The following is a 15,839-nucleotide window of genomic DNA, read 5'->3' as shown; positions in this document are numbered from 1 at the left end:
CGGCGCTGATTTCCCACACTGACTGACTGATTGACTGAGTGCGAGGCCTCCGAGAGAAGCGGAGGTTTACGTTATGAGACCCCGACAGTCCCACATCTGTGAAACAACCCAGACCACACAGCCTAATGGAAACGACACATGACTAGTTAGACTGAGCTGCTCAGTGAAAGGCTGCCATTCTGCAAACCTGCAAGCTATAGCAGGTACCACCACCCCCCCCAACCTCCACCACCGCCCCCAAAGACCTAAAGCTATCACATTCAATAGGACGCACTGTACTTCTTAAGGGAGAGAGTTTTCTTTTTCTTTTTTTTTTTTTTTTAAGGGTCAGGGCGAAACACTTTTCAAACTGACCTTCTCTCCCTTCTCTCCTCTTGATCCACGGGGTCCTTGCTCTCCTGGTGGGCCCTGGGTGAACAGGAGACAGTGAATTAGTAACTTCAGGTGTGATCTCAGTATGTGAGTTAAAGAGACAGATGCAACTTGTGTTAAATTTCAGATCTTGGGAGGCAGTCTCTTTCTGTCTTGCATGGATAGAGGTAGTACAGAAGACTCTCTACACACAGCAAATTCTAAAAGCTTTCTAAGGAACAAATGGACAAACACAGAAATAGGTGCATACCATAGGGCCACCAGGTCCTCTTGGTCCTACAACCTGCACAAGGGAAGAAAATAGAGAAAATATAAAGATATCCGCATTATACGATGTTGACTATCTTTGCTAAAATGTTACCCTCAATCTTTGAAGTCATTTAAGTGCAGCATATGAAGGCGTGTTGGAGTGCTCAAACTGAATCCTCTTGAAATTTACGCCCATTACTAAAACGTACATTTAGCAGATGTATTTACACGTGAGGTTTAGATCTCCCTGGATATGAGGGGAAACATTATCTGGCTCCCATCAGAGCAGACCTGTTAATTGCTAATCTCTTCAGGCAAAGCATTATCAGAAACATACAATAAACAATGCCTTCTTATTTCCTGCCATGAACTTGTGTTCCCTCAAATGGGTAAAGCATTTCCAGGTGCAGCTGTGCAGCAGCAGGGAGTTTTCCCTCTCTCTCTCTTTCTCTCTCTCTCTTTCTCTCTCTCTCTCTCTCTCTCTCTCTCTCTCTCTCTCTTCCCTGGCCTATGAAGATCTTTATGGAGGATTGTATGGAGGACTTATTGTGCTTGGCTGTCTTCCTGATGGGTGGGCTAACAGACCTGCCTCCTCTCTTTCTTTCTTTCCTTTGTAGACTGGCAGTATACAGTCTTTGAATTCTTCAGTTATTTCATAATACTGCATTACGTTACTTATTTCTGTATTTAGTAAAAACTATTACAAACATCCACAGTCCTGGATAGTGTGCTACCAACAGTGAGGGAATGTAAGTAAGCCTGTGTATATTCTCATTTGTCCAGGTCATAGTATCCTAAGGTGGTTCAGGACCAGTCCTAGCCTGGTCAGATGCGTACACGAACTGATGAAGCCTCTTGGATGAGAGGTGAAACGTCTTCCCAGACAAATAACCTAGTCCAGTTGTTTTCGATTTAAAAAACTCCTTTAGGAATGTAAGTAAGAACATTTATTCAAGTATTTTGAGATACTTCCATTTCATTCTGCTCCTACGCCACTAAAATTTTAGAGGAAAATGTACTTTTTACTCCAACACATTTATTAGATATCTGAAGTAATATGTCAGATTAAAACTGATTTATAAAATGTGATGCACTCGTATAGATTAACCTAGCTAAGATAAAACAGTTCAACCTAACAGTAAAGTGCTACTTGCACATTGATGCATCAGTAATAATAATCTAGTAGTATATAATAATATAAGACTCACAGGGCCCATTTTTCAGAATTTCTACTTTGACTTTTGTTAAAATACTTACATACTTTTCATTGCATTGACTGTTACTTATAGTGGTGTCTCTTTATATTGCAGTATTGTTACATTTTTCTGAATACTTGCTTCACCAGTGGCTACAAATAAGGGTTGTAAGTGTTTCATGTGAGGCTGAAGGAGATCTCTATCACTTAAACCATTTCACTAATGAGCATTTTCAAATTAAAACAATGGTTAATTTGTATTTTCAGTAAAGGGGGTTGTGTGGTGTCAACTTACATCGGTAATGTCTCCGGGTTCACCTTTCTGACCCTGATATTGAAGAAATAAAGCAGCAATTAGCATTAGGACAACAAAATTGTGTTCAACATTTTTGGTCTTTTCTCACCCACATAATTTTAAACGTACTTCCAATGGAAAACTTGCAGTTTTATCAAGAAATTGGTCAACAGCCAAATGTTGGAAAATAAGTATCCCCTACAGTATCATCAGACACATAAATATGGCACACAGTGTGGGGCAGGAAATAACTATAATCCATCTGGCAAAGCTTTTTCACATCAAAGTCTCGTTGAATCCATAAACTACAGGCCCCCCCCCGCAGCACTGATATCTGAGTCTGGGACAGATACTGATTTAATTGCAGGTGCTGGAGTGCTTCATTTCACACACACACACACACACACACACACACACACACACACACACACACACACACACACACACACACACACACACACACACGTACAGCCTCAAGATCACATATGCAGACTATTCCATAAACAAACACACGCGCACACACACAAACACACACACACACACACACACACACAGTGTCATAATATCCCACAATGGTCTCACCTTAGCTCCAGGTACTCCTGTTATGTGGTCGGGAGGGGTAGAGGGGAAAAACAGATTGTGGTTAGTGACTGGCTTATACAGAAACAATCGAGGAGGGTTGCACAATATTTCCCAGAAGCCCTGAAAGTCTGTACATGCTTTTAACCAGTTGTACTTTCCTAAATTAAACTACTCTAAAGACCACCACCAAATCACACTTGTTGTACCAAAAGAGCCCATCAGGATTGAAAAAGTGTTGGCTAAATCACCATCTTAAGAGCTCAAAGCAGAAGCAAAGCAGCTGCGAGTAAAAGAGACTCATAGGAAGCAAAAGCATTGGAAGAGACTGTGTAAACTACATGTTTTCATTACAATATTAAATGGTATTGTTAGCCAGAGCTGGATTTTTGTTTTTCTATATTTCAAAGCATTGTAATGAGCATTGTTAGGTCGCAATATTGGTCGATTATGAGTTTGCACACTTTGTAGGTAGGGAAATGAAGTAAAATTGATTTTTTTTTTTTCAAAATATTTGGTGTTAAGTGCCAATATGACACCCATTTTTATGTACTAATTCCAAAACAGCATGCTCCTGATTTGTAGCAAAATACAAGCCAAACTTCTCAAATATTAAATGTTGTCTAAATACAAGTAGCCATAAGACATACACTGTAAAATAGTCTAAAATCTTTCAATTTTGAATGAAATCTGTTTCAAGAATAAGTAAACATTACATATTTGATCTGACAATCAATGCCAACTTTTTGTACCTGATGGTGTTAGATAATCTGTCATCTGGACAAATTCCTGTTGTATTGAGAGTTGATAGCCAGCCCGGTTTTTAGGTGATTGATAACTTGAAATGATACTTTACTTGTTACATACTTCTTACTATAGCACTTAGCTTTGCCTTGAATGGAGGATAAGTATTGTATAAAGCATTTTATTTCAATTAGCATGCATTGCATACAGTGACACTTCTGATTTCATTCATGCTCCTCAACCAAATTTGTCAACATTTCCAAAGCTGACCAAAATGCTCCCTGTTTAACAGGAGGCAAATGGTAGTTTCAAAAGTGGCAAATAATTCCTTCAAAAAGCCTCAACCCTCAGTCGAGTGTCAACCCTCAGTCGTTTTTTTTTTTTTTTTTTTTCTAGCCATCAGATCTGCAGAAATCCACAGAGAGGATATAGAGTAGAAATGCGAGGCCGTGTCTGCTTGACTGAGGTATTTCCTTAATGGCTGCCACATGTTTTCATGATACTCAGGGAAGGACAGAGTATTCAAACAAGATGGGGCCAAGGTGAGCCAGCTATAGAAAAAAGGCGATGAGGTAGCATTTCAACGAAATCTCAGATGTGTCACTGTTGTTTATTTCTTATCATTTGTTTGCTTTGGGGATAGAACAGTTTTCAAATCAAAGGATGACATACAGCAGAGGCCTGATTTATAGAGGTTAAACTGCACTTGGCCAACCTTTGATTGATACTAAACTGTCCACGCTTCATTTTCTCCCCAAAATAAACAGCATGATGTTGTACAGTAATTTATTTATGAGAGGTGTGAGATAAATAAATTACAACCAATGGGCGTAGATGTGTCAGCTGCGCAGATGGGGCAACACTCTCCAAATGGGATTTCAGGTTTGGGGCAGTCTTTTAGCTCCTCGCAGACAATTTCATCACACAGGACGGTTCCAGTGTCACACACACAGATGCGACAAGGCTCTGGTTTCCATACGTCCTTGTCGCTATAGCGCTGTCCGTCCTGTATACAGCTAAAAGCATCCTCCTCTGTGTGTGCGATCATAGCAAGGGACACACAGAGGCCCAGGCAGGTAGTTGGTGGGAGGAAAAAGAAGATTATGCGTCAGGTGTGAATATCAGTCACTGCAATATGTAACTCATAAACAAATATAGTATTTACTGTAAGTCATAAGATATGCTTGAGATAGGAAGGAAACCAAATGTTTTGTTGAGGGTGGGAAACGCATATGCAGTACAATAACAGGTCCAAAGTGTTAATGCAAAAAAGACAAAATGAAAAACTAACCCACCAAACATTTTTGTTTGCTTAATAGGAAAGTCATTTGATACTTCATTGATCCTTGTGAGAACATGTCTAAGCAAAGCATAAGGTCAGCTACAGACCAGAGTGACTGAAGCTGGTTGGGATGAACTGCATTGTTCAGTGGGACGTCAGCAGGGCAGATGCAACAAAAGCACTTGAGCTCTTGTCATCTGCCTCTTTACAGCTGATCTCCCACCCACTGATGAACAATTTTATCAATAGATATTTCCCTATCAGCACAGTTTCAACAAATAAAAAATATTGCGCGGCGTCACGGTCCCAAAACTAACCTTAAAAATAAACAAAAAATCTCATCATTACATCAATGAATAACCAACACTGAGTCCACTTATTGGACCAATACGTGCAACCTCTAAAGTAGCCACATGGTGGTAGTGTAACGCCACAGATTCACAATGAAGCTGGGTAAGACCAGCAGGAAACCTCCAATAACTTCACAGGAGCTGGAGACCATGTGCCCAAATTCCTCAACAAGTTAAATATAGGGCTCGTTTACATTGCGGGAGACACCCTAATTTACTGCAAAGCAGACAGACTTTGCATTCAGTAAATGAAAAATGTTTGGATTTTTTTTTTTTTTTTACAGACCACAGCTTGGTAAATAGAGCAAATAGAGTAATGTGATGGAGGTGGGGCATGTTTCAATACAGGTACTGTACGCAGTCTAAAGTACAGCACTCAAGAAAAGTTAACAATAGACATAGGTAATTAGCCATATTCCAGTTCATTTTACAGTCTGGCAGCTTAGTCAATAGTCAACAGAGGACCAAACACTTGCTCAAAGAAATGCTCTGATTAGAGCCACTGACCGTGCACCACGGGGTGACGTATCAAAAGATAGGCCTCAGGGTGCAGAGAGGGTGAGAGGGGAAGGGGCAAGTACAGTAGCTATATTTACCTTTGAGCGCTGCTTAAGTCTAGGTAACCTAACGGACCTCAGCAGCAATGAATGAGGTCTTTCTGGAAAGGGACAGAGTGGGCAATTCACAAACTATTGCCTTGTATAAACACGGGGCACATTTTAAACCCCATCTGGAAGCCATAGCTGTGTCAGATGCCAGTTCCAGCACGTCAGGAAAAAGAAAATGGTCAGCTTTCATGCACATACCTTGTGGTTTTGACATTTAGTTTTACAGGCCTGGATGTACTATCAAAGGCCTGCACCTGTCCTTTCACTGACTCGGGTATGAAAGATTCTTCTGATATGAGATATTCTGGGACAAGGGCTCCTCTATCTGCGGGAGAGCTGATAGAAAGCTGGCTTTTCGTCACTGAGGATCATTTCTAAGTCTCCTCTCCCATGTGTTGGCAGAAGTACTGTTTTCCAGGGAGGTAAAATGAACAATGAAAATTGTAAAGTGAACCCAGGTGTTGTAACTTTTAGGCCTCGATCGAGCTTTAACCCCTGTCTGATTAGCTCCTCACCTGCATGTACAGGTCAGTCAGTGGCCTCAAAACTGAGAGCTGAACAACTGACCCCTGTCCTCTCTGGGCCATTGCGCCTGCTGTGCTGAGGTCACAATCAGACCTCTTTACCACTTGAGCGTCTCCCAGAAAAAAATTCTGCCACCAGTTAACGCAGAGGAAAGGGCTTTCATTATATCCAGGGGCCTACATCTCAGAATGAGTAACCTGAGACTTGCAGTTGCTTTGGCATGAGCATTTTCTCCCCTTTTTTCACATTCCTCTTGAAAAAACACCTTTTCTTTGCTTTAAAAGCTCCGTAAACCTGACTCATTGTATACTGAGAAGACTGCACTTCTCAGTATTACAATAAAAAAAGTCCCTGTCTTATATTTTTCCAATCACCTTCTAGCACCCTGGCTCTGTCTCTCTCTGGGCTGACTGTCACAGCTTATGGGTAATCTTTTAAGCAGATGGAAACCCTGAAATCATATGGAACATTATTTCTGGCCCCAAATCTGCTGGCATACCTTAACTCTCACATGTCTCTTGCGGATACTAAAATCAATAGTGATGATGATTAATCCCACTCCGATTTATAATTTAAAAAAAAAAAAAAAAAAAAATGCAGAGACAGAAGAAAGTCTGCAGGTATGGACAATAATAGCAGGGCCATTTGATTCTTAGTGTTTTTAATGGAAATTTGGATTTTTAGTCCACCTTTCCGCCTCAACAAGCCAGGATCTGCCTGGATGCCCTCTGACAGCAATGGAATGTGAACACTTTTCACCAAAAGCCCTTGAGCCTGACCACCTTTCACTTTTCGCCCATCCCCTCCCCCCCTTCTCACCCTCTATATTAAGTGAATCTGCAGTTAAAAGGAGAGCTTGTCAAGGCCCCTAAAGCACCCACAGGTGTCTGGCAGCTTAACTTAGGAAAGAAAGGGGAGGTCGGGTAAGGCATTGAGCACCACTGTAGTGGGTCAAAATCTGAATCTAGTGATCTTCGCTTTCCAATCAACTGAGAATATAAACTTTGAAAAGAATGGAAAAAAAAAATACTGCGGTCAACATATGTACCCGAATAACTACATTACCAAGAAAACAAATTCAGCTTTGTGCGCCTTATTTCGCGTAAACGTCCCACATCCCTCCATCCATTCCATCACTTTTACGCACGTCCACAGCTCTGATATACGGAGTTTTGTCACAGCTCCTAGATACAGTAATATCAGTACTTTTGATAGACAGGCGGTGCACAGCTATCGTCAATCAAAAAAATAACTTTACCTGCAACAGAGAACCCAAACAAGAGTGAACTTTCTGTGCGTAAAAGTTGTGAGGGAGATGACAAAATCACTGCAGGCACCAGAACAGCCTCAAAACTTTTCCAAATTGCTTATAGATGAACATATTTGAACTTTCGCTTTCCATATGCACCTTATGACAATTTAAGCTTTTCTTCATTAAAGCTCTGAGAAAAATAAAAACGGTCACTTACGGTCGTCCTCCTCCTGACATCTCACAACGGCTAATAGACAGACTTGGGTTGCTACAAGTAGCAGTACAGTCCTGGAATCCATAAAGCTGAACATGTCTAAATATTAGACATGCAGGGCCCTTGAGGGAGAAAGAAGGGTTCGAAGGGAGCGTTGTGGCTTCTATCAGTATTTAGTGTGTGTCCCCAGTTACAAAAGCCGAACCATTCGACATTCACCCTTTCCAAAAAAAAAAACGATGGGGGAATCCAGCGGCAGGACCCGGACCTGCAGCAGAAACTCAGCACCGACCGCTTCAGGCCAGACGCTGTAGTTTTATGTCCCCGTTGCCTTCAATGAATCTTCGTATATTCCCAAATATCAGCCCGGCCCCTTACCCCCTGTCAGGCTGAAATCTGAGCCCCGTTTCCCTCCCATTCTGTCTCCCAGGTTCCATTATTCCAGTCCCAGACCACTCCTTTCTCCACGTGCTGCTACTGAACCCAAAAAAACTGAAACTTTTTTTTTTTCCCCCCGATGGTGCCCCCCCCCGCCTTGTTCATCGAAAGCATAGCGATGTCAGAGTTGTTTCGTTACGCCAAATGAAGGCGCTCCTTCTGTATTTTGGCATATGCAGTCTAATAGATAAAGTCTAGTTCCAGCTCCAAGTTCTTGTGTAGCTATAATGAGTTGGGCTTTAATATTTGCAAGGATGCTAAACGGTAATATTGTCATTAGTTTATGAAAATACAATAAAACAGTGAAAATTCGTGTTACAGAGACACATAGAATCATATTTGGGATGGATTTGTTGAGCTGTGGTGAAACTCACAGAAGGTAAACATATCCTAAAGTAAAATTAAGCCGCCGAAAGCCTAGCCAGTGTCACTGACATTTAAAGTTCCCCTAAACTTGAAATATTAAACTAAGATAGAGTGCCATGACCACACAGAGGAAAGGCAATTGTGGAGTTTGAAAAGTGATAATAAAAGCCCCAAAAACCTTTTCACACATAATTTATTATCCCTGTAAAACTAATGAACACAAATCATGTTCAAATACTGTAATACACGAGAAATGCATGAGTCCTATAGAGATGTGTTGCATTTTATTAATCCACCAATGTATTATGAAGTCCCGTAACCCAATATTATTATACTTTCAGGGCACTGTAAGTTCATATTATTACTTCACACTTAATGGTCCAGCAATTCATGGACATGAACTTACGTTTACTGCAGATCACAGACTGATGTGACCCAAGCTGTAAAACAGATATGAGGATAGATGTTTCCCCCAGATCAGCTTCTCCATAAATGAGCAGTTCATTTGTTACAAAGCTTTATACTTTACACCTATTTTGAGCCACAAGAAGTCGTGATATCCTGCATTTATTCTGGCAGGCCATGATCAGTCGTGCTGTATTTGAAGTTTAGCGCTGTAACAATTTGTCATTTGATTGATTAGTTGATTGGAAGATAATGAATTGACAACTTCTTTGATAATGGATTTATAATTTCAAACAATTTTTTCAAGTAAAAATACCAAAACATTTGCTGGCTCCAATTTTTTTTATTTGTGAGGATTTGCTGCAGGTTTTTGTCATAAATCAATAAGATATCTCTTGCATATGTAAAATGATTGACAGATTAATCCATGCTGAATATAATCTTAAAGTGCAGCCTGAATGGAGTTGTTTGTGAGGCTAAATGCATTAAATAAGCACAACTTGTGTTTCTATACGGATATGCATTTGCAACAGTAGCTTGTAAATGATTGCTTTCACGCTCGTCAGCTTCATAACCCCTGAGTCATTCAAGATATGAGGCAAAATGGTTCAACTCCAAGCTATTTCACTAAGCCTGAATATTTTTTTTTTCTTTGATTGGCTTGAAAGCTGAAGAAGCATAAAGAGATTTATGCCAGAGTGGGCAGGACCAGGGGTCTCACCTGGTTAGTTTGTTTCGGATGTGAATCTCGTGGCTGTAACACCGGCTTGTGTGTATAAAGGAGGAATTTGATCTGATGGTGAGGCCTTTGTGAAAAGAACGGATGACCCTGCCTGAGGTTGAGGGCACACAGCATCATATTTTCCTAACTCGGAGAGATGGACATGTATGATAGCTGAATACTCTGAAGAGATGTTGTCTGTTTGACTTATTTCTGTGTTTCACTCGTTACCATGGCAGTCTGGTTCTGTTATGGCTCTGGTATCAGATTGGGTATTTCTTCTATAATGAAAACTTTCTTAAGCTGTCTGCAGCCAGCTCGCTAGATTTAAATCAAATCGGATGATTCCAGCTGAAGTTGAACCTGTTCTTAGTAGCTGCTACTGTAATTTCTGTTTCTCACTGGTAGATAACAGGTGTAAAAGAGCAGACATAAAAAACTGTGGTTAAAAAAATAGAGGAAAAAATTTAACATTGTTTGTTTTAATGAACTACCCTTGACTTTTGACTCACTTTTAGGTTAGATTAAAAGTTCAGTCACCCACTGCACCATGAAATGCAGTTGAACTTTAATGCAGTTTATTATCGTTGGGTGTGTTTATTAATCCAGTGTGATACATTATTTGGAATAAAAGACGGTGAACACCAATGTTTTGCTGGTAAAATTACAAGGAGGGATCTTTATTAGAAGCACTTTAAAAGCATTTTAAAAGACTGCAGCTGTAAACCAGCAGGATACAGTGTATAACTGTAACACACAACTAGACAGTGATGGCTACATCAACGTTGATATAGGCTAGCTAAGATTTCATAAAGCTGGTGAAGCAAAAATAAATTTCTGCACTCACTATAAAACATGAGAGAATGACTGATGCGTACTGCTCAGAGCTGTTACAGTGGCAGTGGACTGATGTCCTCAAAAACTTTATCTTCAACACACACTCTTCCCATGCAGCTTTAACCATAGTTAAATGTTTAACATTATAATTTAGTCATTTTAGGTCCTTTACAGGCTGTCTAATGTTAATAGTCTAACCATAACCATGACAACAGCAGTGGCACCACAAACACTAACTCAACTTGTCAAGCTCCACTCATAATTAGCCAGTTATAATTTGAGTAAACACTGGACACATTTTAAAACAAGACTTTCAAAGCCCACCTTCAGCTGGGATTATGACTGAGATGGATTATTCTTATTATTAGCAGCAGCAGTAGTGGTGGAGGGGTGGAGGAAGTATTCAAAGACATTTAAGCTTTCAAAATTGAACTTTAGTTAAAGTGCAGAAATATTAAAAGCATAATACACTTAAAGTATAAAAAGTAAAAGTAAAGTACTCCTGGAGAAAAATGGGCTCTTTGAGTGATGTACTGTATTATTATATAATATTAGATTTTTAAATACTGATATATTAATGTATAAGAAGAACTTTACTTTGGAGGGAAATTCACCCTCTCATACACATCTGAAACATGTGAAAAAACTACTACACACAGGATTTGGTAAGGGGTCAGAAGCCAAACAGGCTTCACTGGTTTAATGCAATACATCAGATTTTATATGCTCATCATATGTTTTTGTATGTGGAGCTGTCATCTGTAAACTGTCAGATTAATGTAGCAGAAAAACAAGTACAATATGTCCCTCTGATATGTAGTGGAAGAAACAGAAAATGTAAATACTCAAATAAAGTACTTAGTTATATTCCACCAATGATCATTATTCTCAATCACTGCAGCAAGGACTATGTTCTGTTTAATATGATCATCTCCCGGACCACTTCTGTTCACAGAGGCAACACATGGCCAAACCAAACAGCCTTGATCTTCTCATCAGACCGGTGGACAGAGTCTACAGCTTGTGCCATACTGACACTCGTGTCCCTGGTCTAACCCTGTCACATGTAGCTGAGGTCATAAATCACAGCAGCTAACTGAGCGTTCATGCCATGAAGAGCCACTTGTACTCTGTAGCGACAACTCTAGCTATATATATAAATGGCAAGGAGCAGTTTGGTTGCATCATTTATGTAGGGTCCTCACCCCTCTGCAGGTTCTGACCTGTGAGCTTTGACTTTTGACCCCCTCGCACTTTATTGGAAACAGGAGCAGCTGGTGCATCCTGAGCGTGCAGCATTAGCGCCGTTCACTGGCTCTCGGCCGTCTGTGGAGAACTCTGGTTGTCTGTCAGGTCAGAGAATCATATACCGCAAGTCAGTTTGTTTTTCAGGTCCATTTACTGAGTCCATGTTCAAGTCAAGTACATAACTGATGACAGATCAGTGACATATCCTGTTTTACTCACTTGCAAACAAGTTCATCACTGAAACCTGCAGGTGGACACCTGCAGGTTTCAACCTAAAAACATGGAGAGATGAACTAGATGATAATTTGACTTAAATACTCCACTGATTTAGCTATGCTGGTCAAATGTGGTAAAAAGTTTTAGTTTTCATTCATGTAATTCCTATACTCCACATTCCTAGACTGAAATTGAACAACTTGTAATTTTGCATAGTTTTAAACATATTGTGCGGTTGGTATCAAACAAAAAGCTTATGTCTGACTATGTATAGCAAAATTCCAAGCACAATGGCAATCGTTTTCATTTTGTGATCTTGTGGCTCGACCATAAACACTGTGCAACCCCTGGATCAAAGCATCTGGATCACCAAACCATCAATTATCTATTCATAGGCTGGAGACCCAAAATCAGCTGCAGCCTCTTATTTTGTTATTGCTGGTAGTAACTATAATCGGCCGGTGCTTTTGTGGACTGAAAATTTGTCAGCAGTTGTAAAAACCAATAACATACTGCTTCTTGACAGGGGTACATATGCTGCTTCACAGTCTCAGTGCTTGCATGTGTGGGGTATTGTTGAGCAGTGGCGTTGCGCTGTATGCGAGTACGATCTCTTTCAATAAGCAGCCCACAGATGTGATCGTTTTGATATTTCCTGATTCTCATCTCGGTGTCTGTGAGCGTGCATGCGTGGTTTAAGTATTAAGGATCGCTGTCAGTGAGTCCAGACAAGACATTGCTTTGTTTCAGACGTGCAAACCTCAGTTATGCCTGGAAAAGAGACGGGCTGCAGTGTCCTGTTTCTGGGTTTTGATGACTTCTTCAGAGCTTCTCTGTGGTGAACTGATAGACATGTCCCCCTCTCCAACAGGGTGAGGGGTTAAGGGTGACAGAGTCCCCGATGCTGCAGAAAGGATGAGAAAATAAACACTGGCACTAGAGGTATCAAATGTGTGTCATGTGAGCACCCAATCCCCAGAGATTAGGAATCATTCCTGCCAACATGACTTTTTTTTTTTTTTACCCTTTTAACAACTTTCTCTTCACGTTTTTAATTTTAGCATGGACACACTGCCTGAATTTAGGAAGTTTTCTTTAACTAAAAATTGATTGTCTTCCAACAATTACCTGCTAGGTACTGTATTGTATTTTTTCTGTGAAGTTATGATGTGGTGACGAATTACCACTGCAGGAAGTTCAGTCTGCGTATGATTCATGCTGAAGACCTGTGCTTTAAAGAGGTAGAAAATTATGGGAAGAATCAGGGACTATAGGTCTGTAGTTGTTTAGGAATGAAGACTGTCTGGAAAGATAATCAGAGAGTATGGGGGAAGAAGAGAGAGAGAAAGAGAGAGAGAGAGAGAGAGAGAGAGAGAGGGAGGCAGACAGAGATGGGAGTTGCAGAAAAATAGAAAATGAGGGAGAGAGTGAGAAGAGGTGAGGTGGGTGGGAAAGATGGAATGCAGGAGTGAGGAAGGGGACAGCTGAAAGAGGAGGAGAGGGTGGGACCCTGGGAATGGGAAGGATGTGGATAATGAAGAGAGAGAGAGAGGGGGAGAGGGGGAGAGAGAGGGGGGGAGAGGGGTGCACACAGCAGGGAGAGCTTTAACTGAGGCCGTGTGAGATCGCCACTGAAATAACAAAAGCCATGACATCACCAGCTGGGTTGGATTGTGAAAGAAGGCACTGTCAGACTACCTACTGCCATAATAACACTACTCCAAATAGCCTGGTTTCCACTATGGGGCCAAATGGGGATAACCTAGATTTAATACCCACACTTCTCACATTGTTCAGATTTAATTTTAGGTATTCCAGAATATTACTGTTGTTAAACCACCAATAAATGATTATTTTAACCACTTGGCAGCAGAAACACGTTGTGAATACGCCAACATATCATCATTTAAGTTGATACAGTTAACTTGATAACAAACAGCTGCTTATTTATGGAGCAACATTATATTTCATTATTAATCGTTTTTCCTGGTTCAACATTCACCCTCTTTTAGCTCCATTTTTGGTCTCTACAATCTCCTGATGGAAATATCTGTCTATTTAGCTGCTAAATGCTCTACTATGTTCATCAGCTTGTCGCTAACCTTGTCTTCAGGTTGTGTGTAGTGTTTTGTTTTGGAGGTTTTTTGAGAGCATTTTGTTTAAAAACTGCTGCGAACCAAAAAAGTCGAGTTACGGACTTGACAGCTGAACAAAGAGCTGAAACTCACTATAAAGCTGAGTGGAGCTGCAGATTTGATTGATAATTATTTAACATTCATAACTACAATCGACCCCTTTCACATTGTTGTTTGATACATTATTATACATATTGTATATTATATTATATGTTATAAAAATGACTGACTATTGCCATGCCATTATTGATTTTCTATATTTCTGTAATTGTCAACAAAGAGCATTGGTGTGACTCACTGATGTGTTTAGTAGATTTTGGATGAGCATGGAGCTGTATGGCACAAAGAAGTAAACTACATTAGGCTTTGGCTACAAAGACAACACCTGTTAGTTGGAACCATGATCATCTCATCGCTGGTTTTGATCTTTCCATTCGATTTGTTGACAATATGAATAATATCATTAAGCATATTCTCTTAACTCATTGTAAAATGACAACCGATGCTCTTTTTGTATTTTTGCACACAAATGACACCATGTCTAAATCAGTCAGCAAAACATAATTAGCATCAATAAATCTACAGTCTCAGCTTATGAATTTGGATGTTTATTGATGGAGAATGAAAAAGGCTGGGAACCAGCAGTCTGGTTTGTTTCCAGCTTGGCTAAATAAACTGCAGCCACTAAACAAACTGTGTTGTATTGATATCGAACACCGCCCTGAGAGTTATGTACTTAAAAGCAAAGGGGTTAATTGTGTTTGTAAGCATATATGTTTTCGCTGTGTGTTCATGGTATTTTCCTGTTGTGCACAGGATGTCCTTCTTCTGCTTTGATATGGATACTAGTGTATTTTATGCAAATTAAAACTTTCAGCGCTATCAAAAGCTCTCACTTTGGCCTCAACATAGGAGGAAAAAAAAGGGTAAATTTCAAGATTTTGCCTTTCACTTATCAAAATGCAGAAGAAATAGTATTGCAAACCAACACTTTGAGATGTGATGTGGGGTCATCACAATATGCTGCGAAGAAGAGAAAATAAGTTGCACTGTCATCACTGTTGCATCATATTATGTGTGTGTATGTGTTTGGTGCGTGAAATCAGACATCTGTGGATATTTGTGTGTGTGGTTTTTTTTTTTTTTTTGAACGGCCACCGCTGTGTACCTGATGATTCAGGCTCAGAGACACCCCTCTGTCTGGCTTGCTGCGCATCAGTCAATAACACAGCCCAATTATGTTTGCATAAGTCAATGACTGTCTCGCACAAAGCGCTCACTATTTGAATTAGCAGCAGCTGACACCAAAGTGTGAGCCCAAGTTAAAAAATGAGGAAGAGTTGGGCTCAAAATAAGAAAAAAAAGGCACACTAGTTATGATATACGATTTGAAAACTGACACAACAGTGAGGAAAAATATTCTTAAAAGAATAGACAGATTTCGGATGTTGACCACATTAATAGTGCAGATGAGTTAGAAAGACAGAGTCAGAAAATGAGAGGAAAATAGAGGAAAGCGGTAGAATGTGGCAGCGTCTGTGGAAATCTCTTCAAGGAGTCGGGGGCGGGGATCGCTCTGAAATAGTCCAAATCTCTGGAAGAGCTTGGTTTCAGTGGTCCGGGCATGTGTTTTTGAGACTCCTCCACTGTGAGAGAGTCACACAGAGAGGGAGAGAGAGTGGAGTGATGATGATGATGATGATGATGAGGAGGAGGAGGAGGGGGGGAAGAAGTGGAAACTTCATGAGCATTTGTGAATGCTGACGTACACATTATTGAACTGCTTCACATATTTTTTAAAAGAAAGT

General features: G+C 40.3%; 1 protein-coding gene and 1 long non-coding RNA gene across 4 annotated transcripts in view; one reads left to right on the top strand and one right to left on the bottom strand.

The window, feature by feature from the left end:
• col2a1b (collagen, type II, alpha 1b) overlaps nucleotides 1-8,148 on the bottom strand; it is a 49,596-nt gene extending 41,448 nt beyond the window's left edge. Inside the window, exons 1-6 of one of the 3 annotated variants that reach the window (XM_056364121.1) lie at nucleotides 7,669-8,148; nucleotides 4,257-4,466; nucleotides 2,694-2,710; nucleotides 2,112-2,144; nucleotides 623-655; nucleotides 355-408 (exon numbers count right to left, since the gene is read on the bottom strand). In XM_056364121.1, coding sequence (XP_056220096.1) covers nucleotides 355-408; nucleotides 623-655; nucleotides 2,112-2,144; nucleotides 2,694-2,710; nucleotides 4,257-4,466; nucleotides 7,669-7,762 — 441 coding nt within the window. In that variant the 5' untranslated portion in view covers nucleotides 7,763-8,148. The remainder of the gene's footprint in view (nucleotides 1-354; nucleotides 409-622; nucleotides 656-2,111; nucleotides 2,145-2,693; nucleotides 2,711-4,256; nucleotides 4,467-7,668) is intronic. The other 2 variants (XM_056364138.1, XM_056364128.1) reach the window with 2 other exon arrangements.
• Nucleotides 1-15,839, top strand: part of LOC130161149 (uncharacterized) — a 50,944-nt gene that overhangs the window by 14,136 nt on the left and 20,969 nt on the right. The window lies entirely within an intron of this gene.

Source organism: Seriola aureovittata, chromosome 2 (assembly GCF_021018895.1).
Source record: "Seriola aureovittata isolate HTS-2021-v1 ecotype China chromosome 2, ASM2101889v1, whole genome shotgun sequence".
Lineage (NCBI taxonomy): Eukaryota > Metazoa > Chordata > Actinopteri > Carangiformes > Carangidae > Seriola > Seriola aureovittata.
This window is presented reverse-complemented; position numbering and strand designations above follow the sequence as displayed.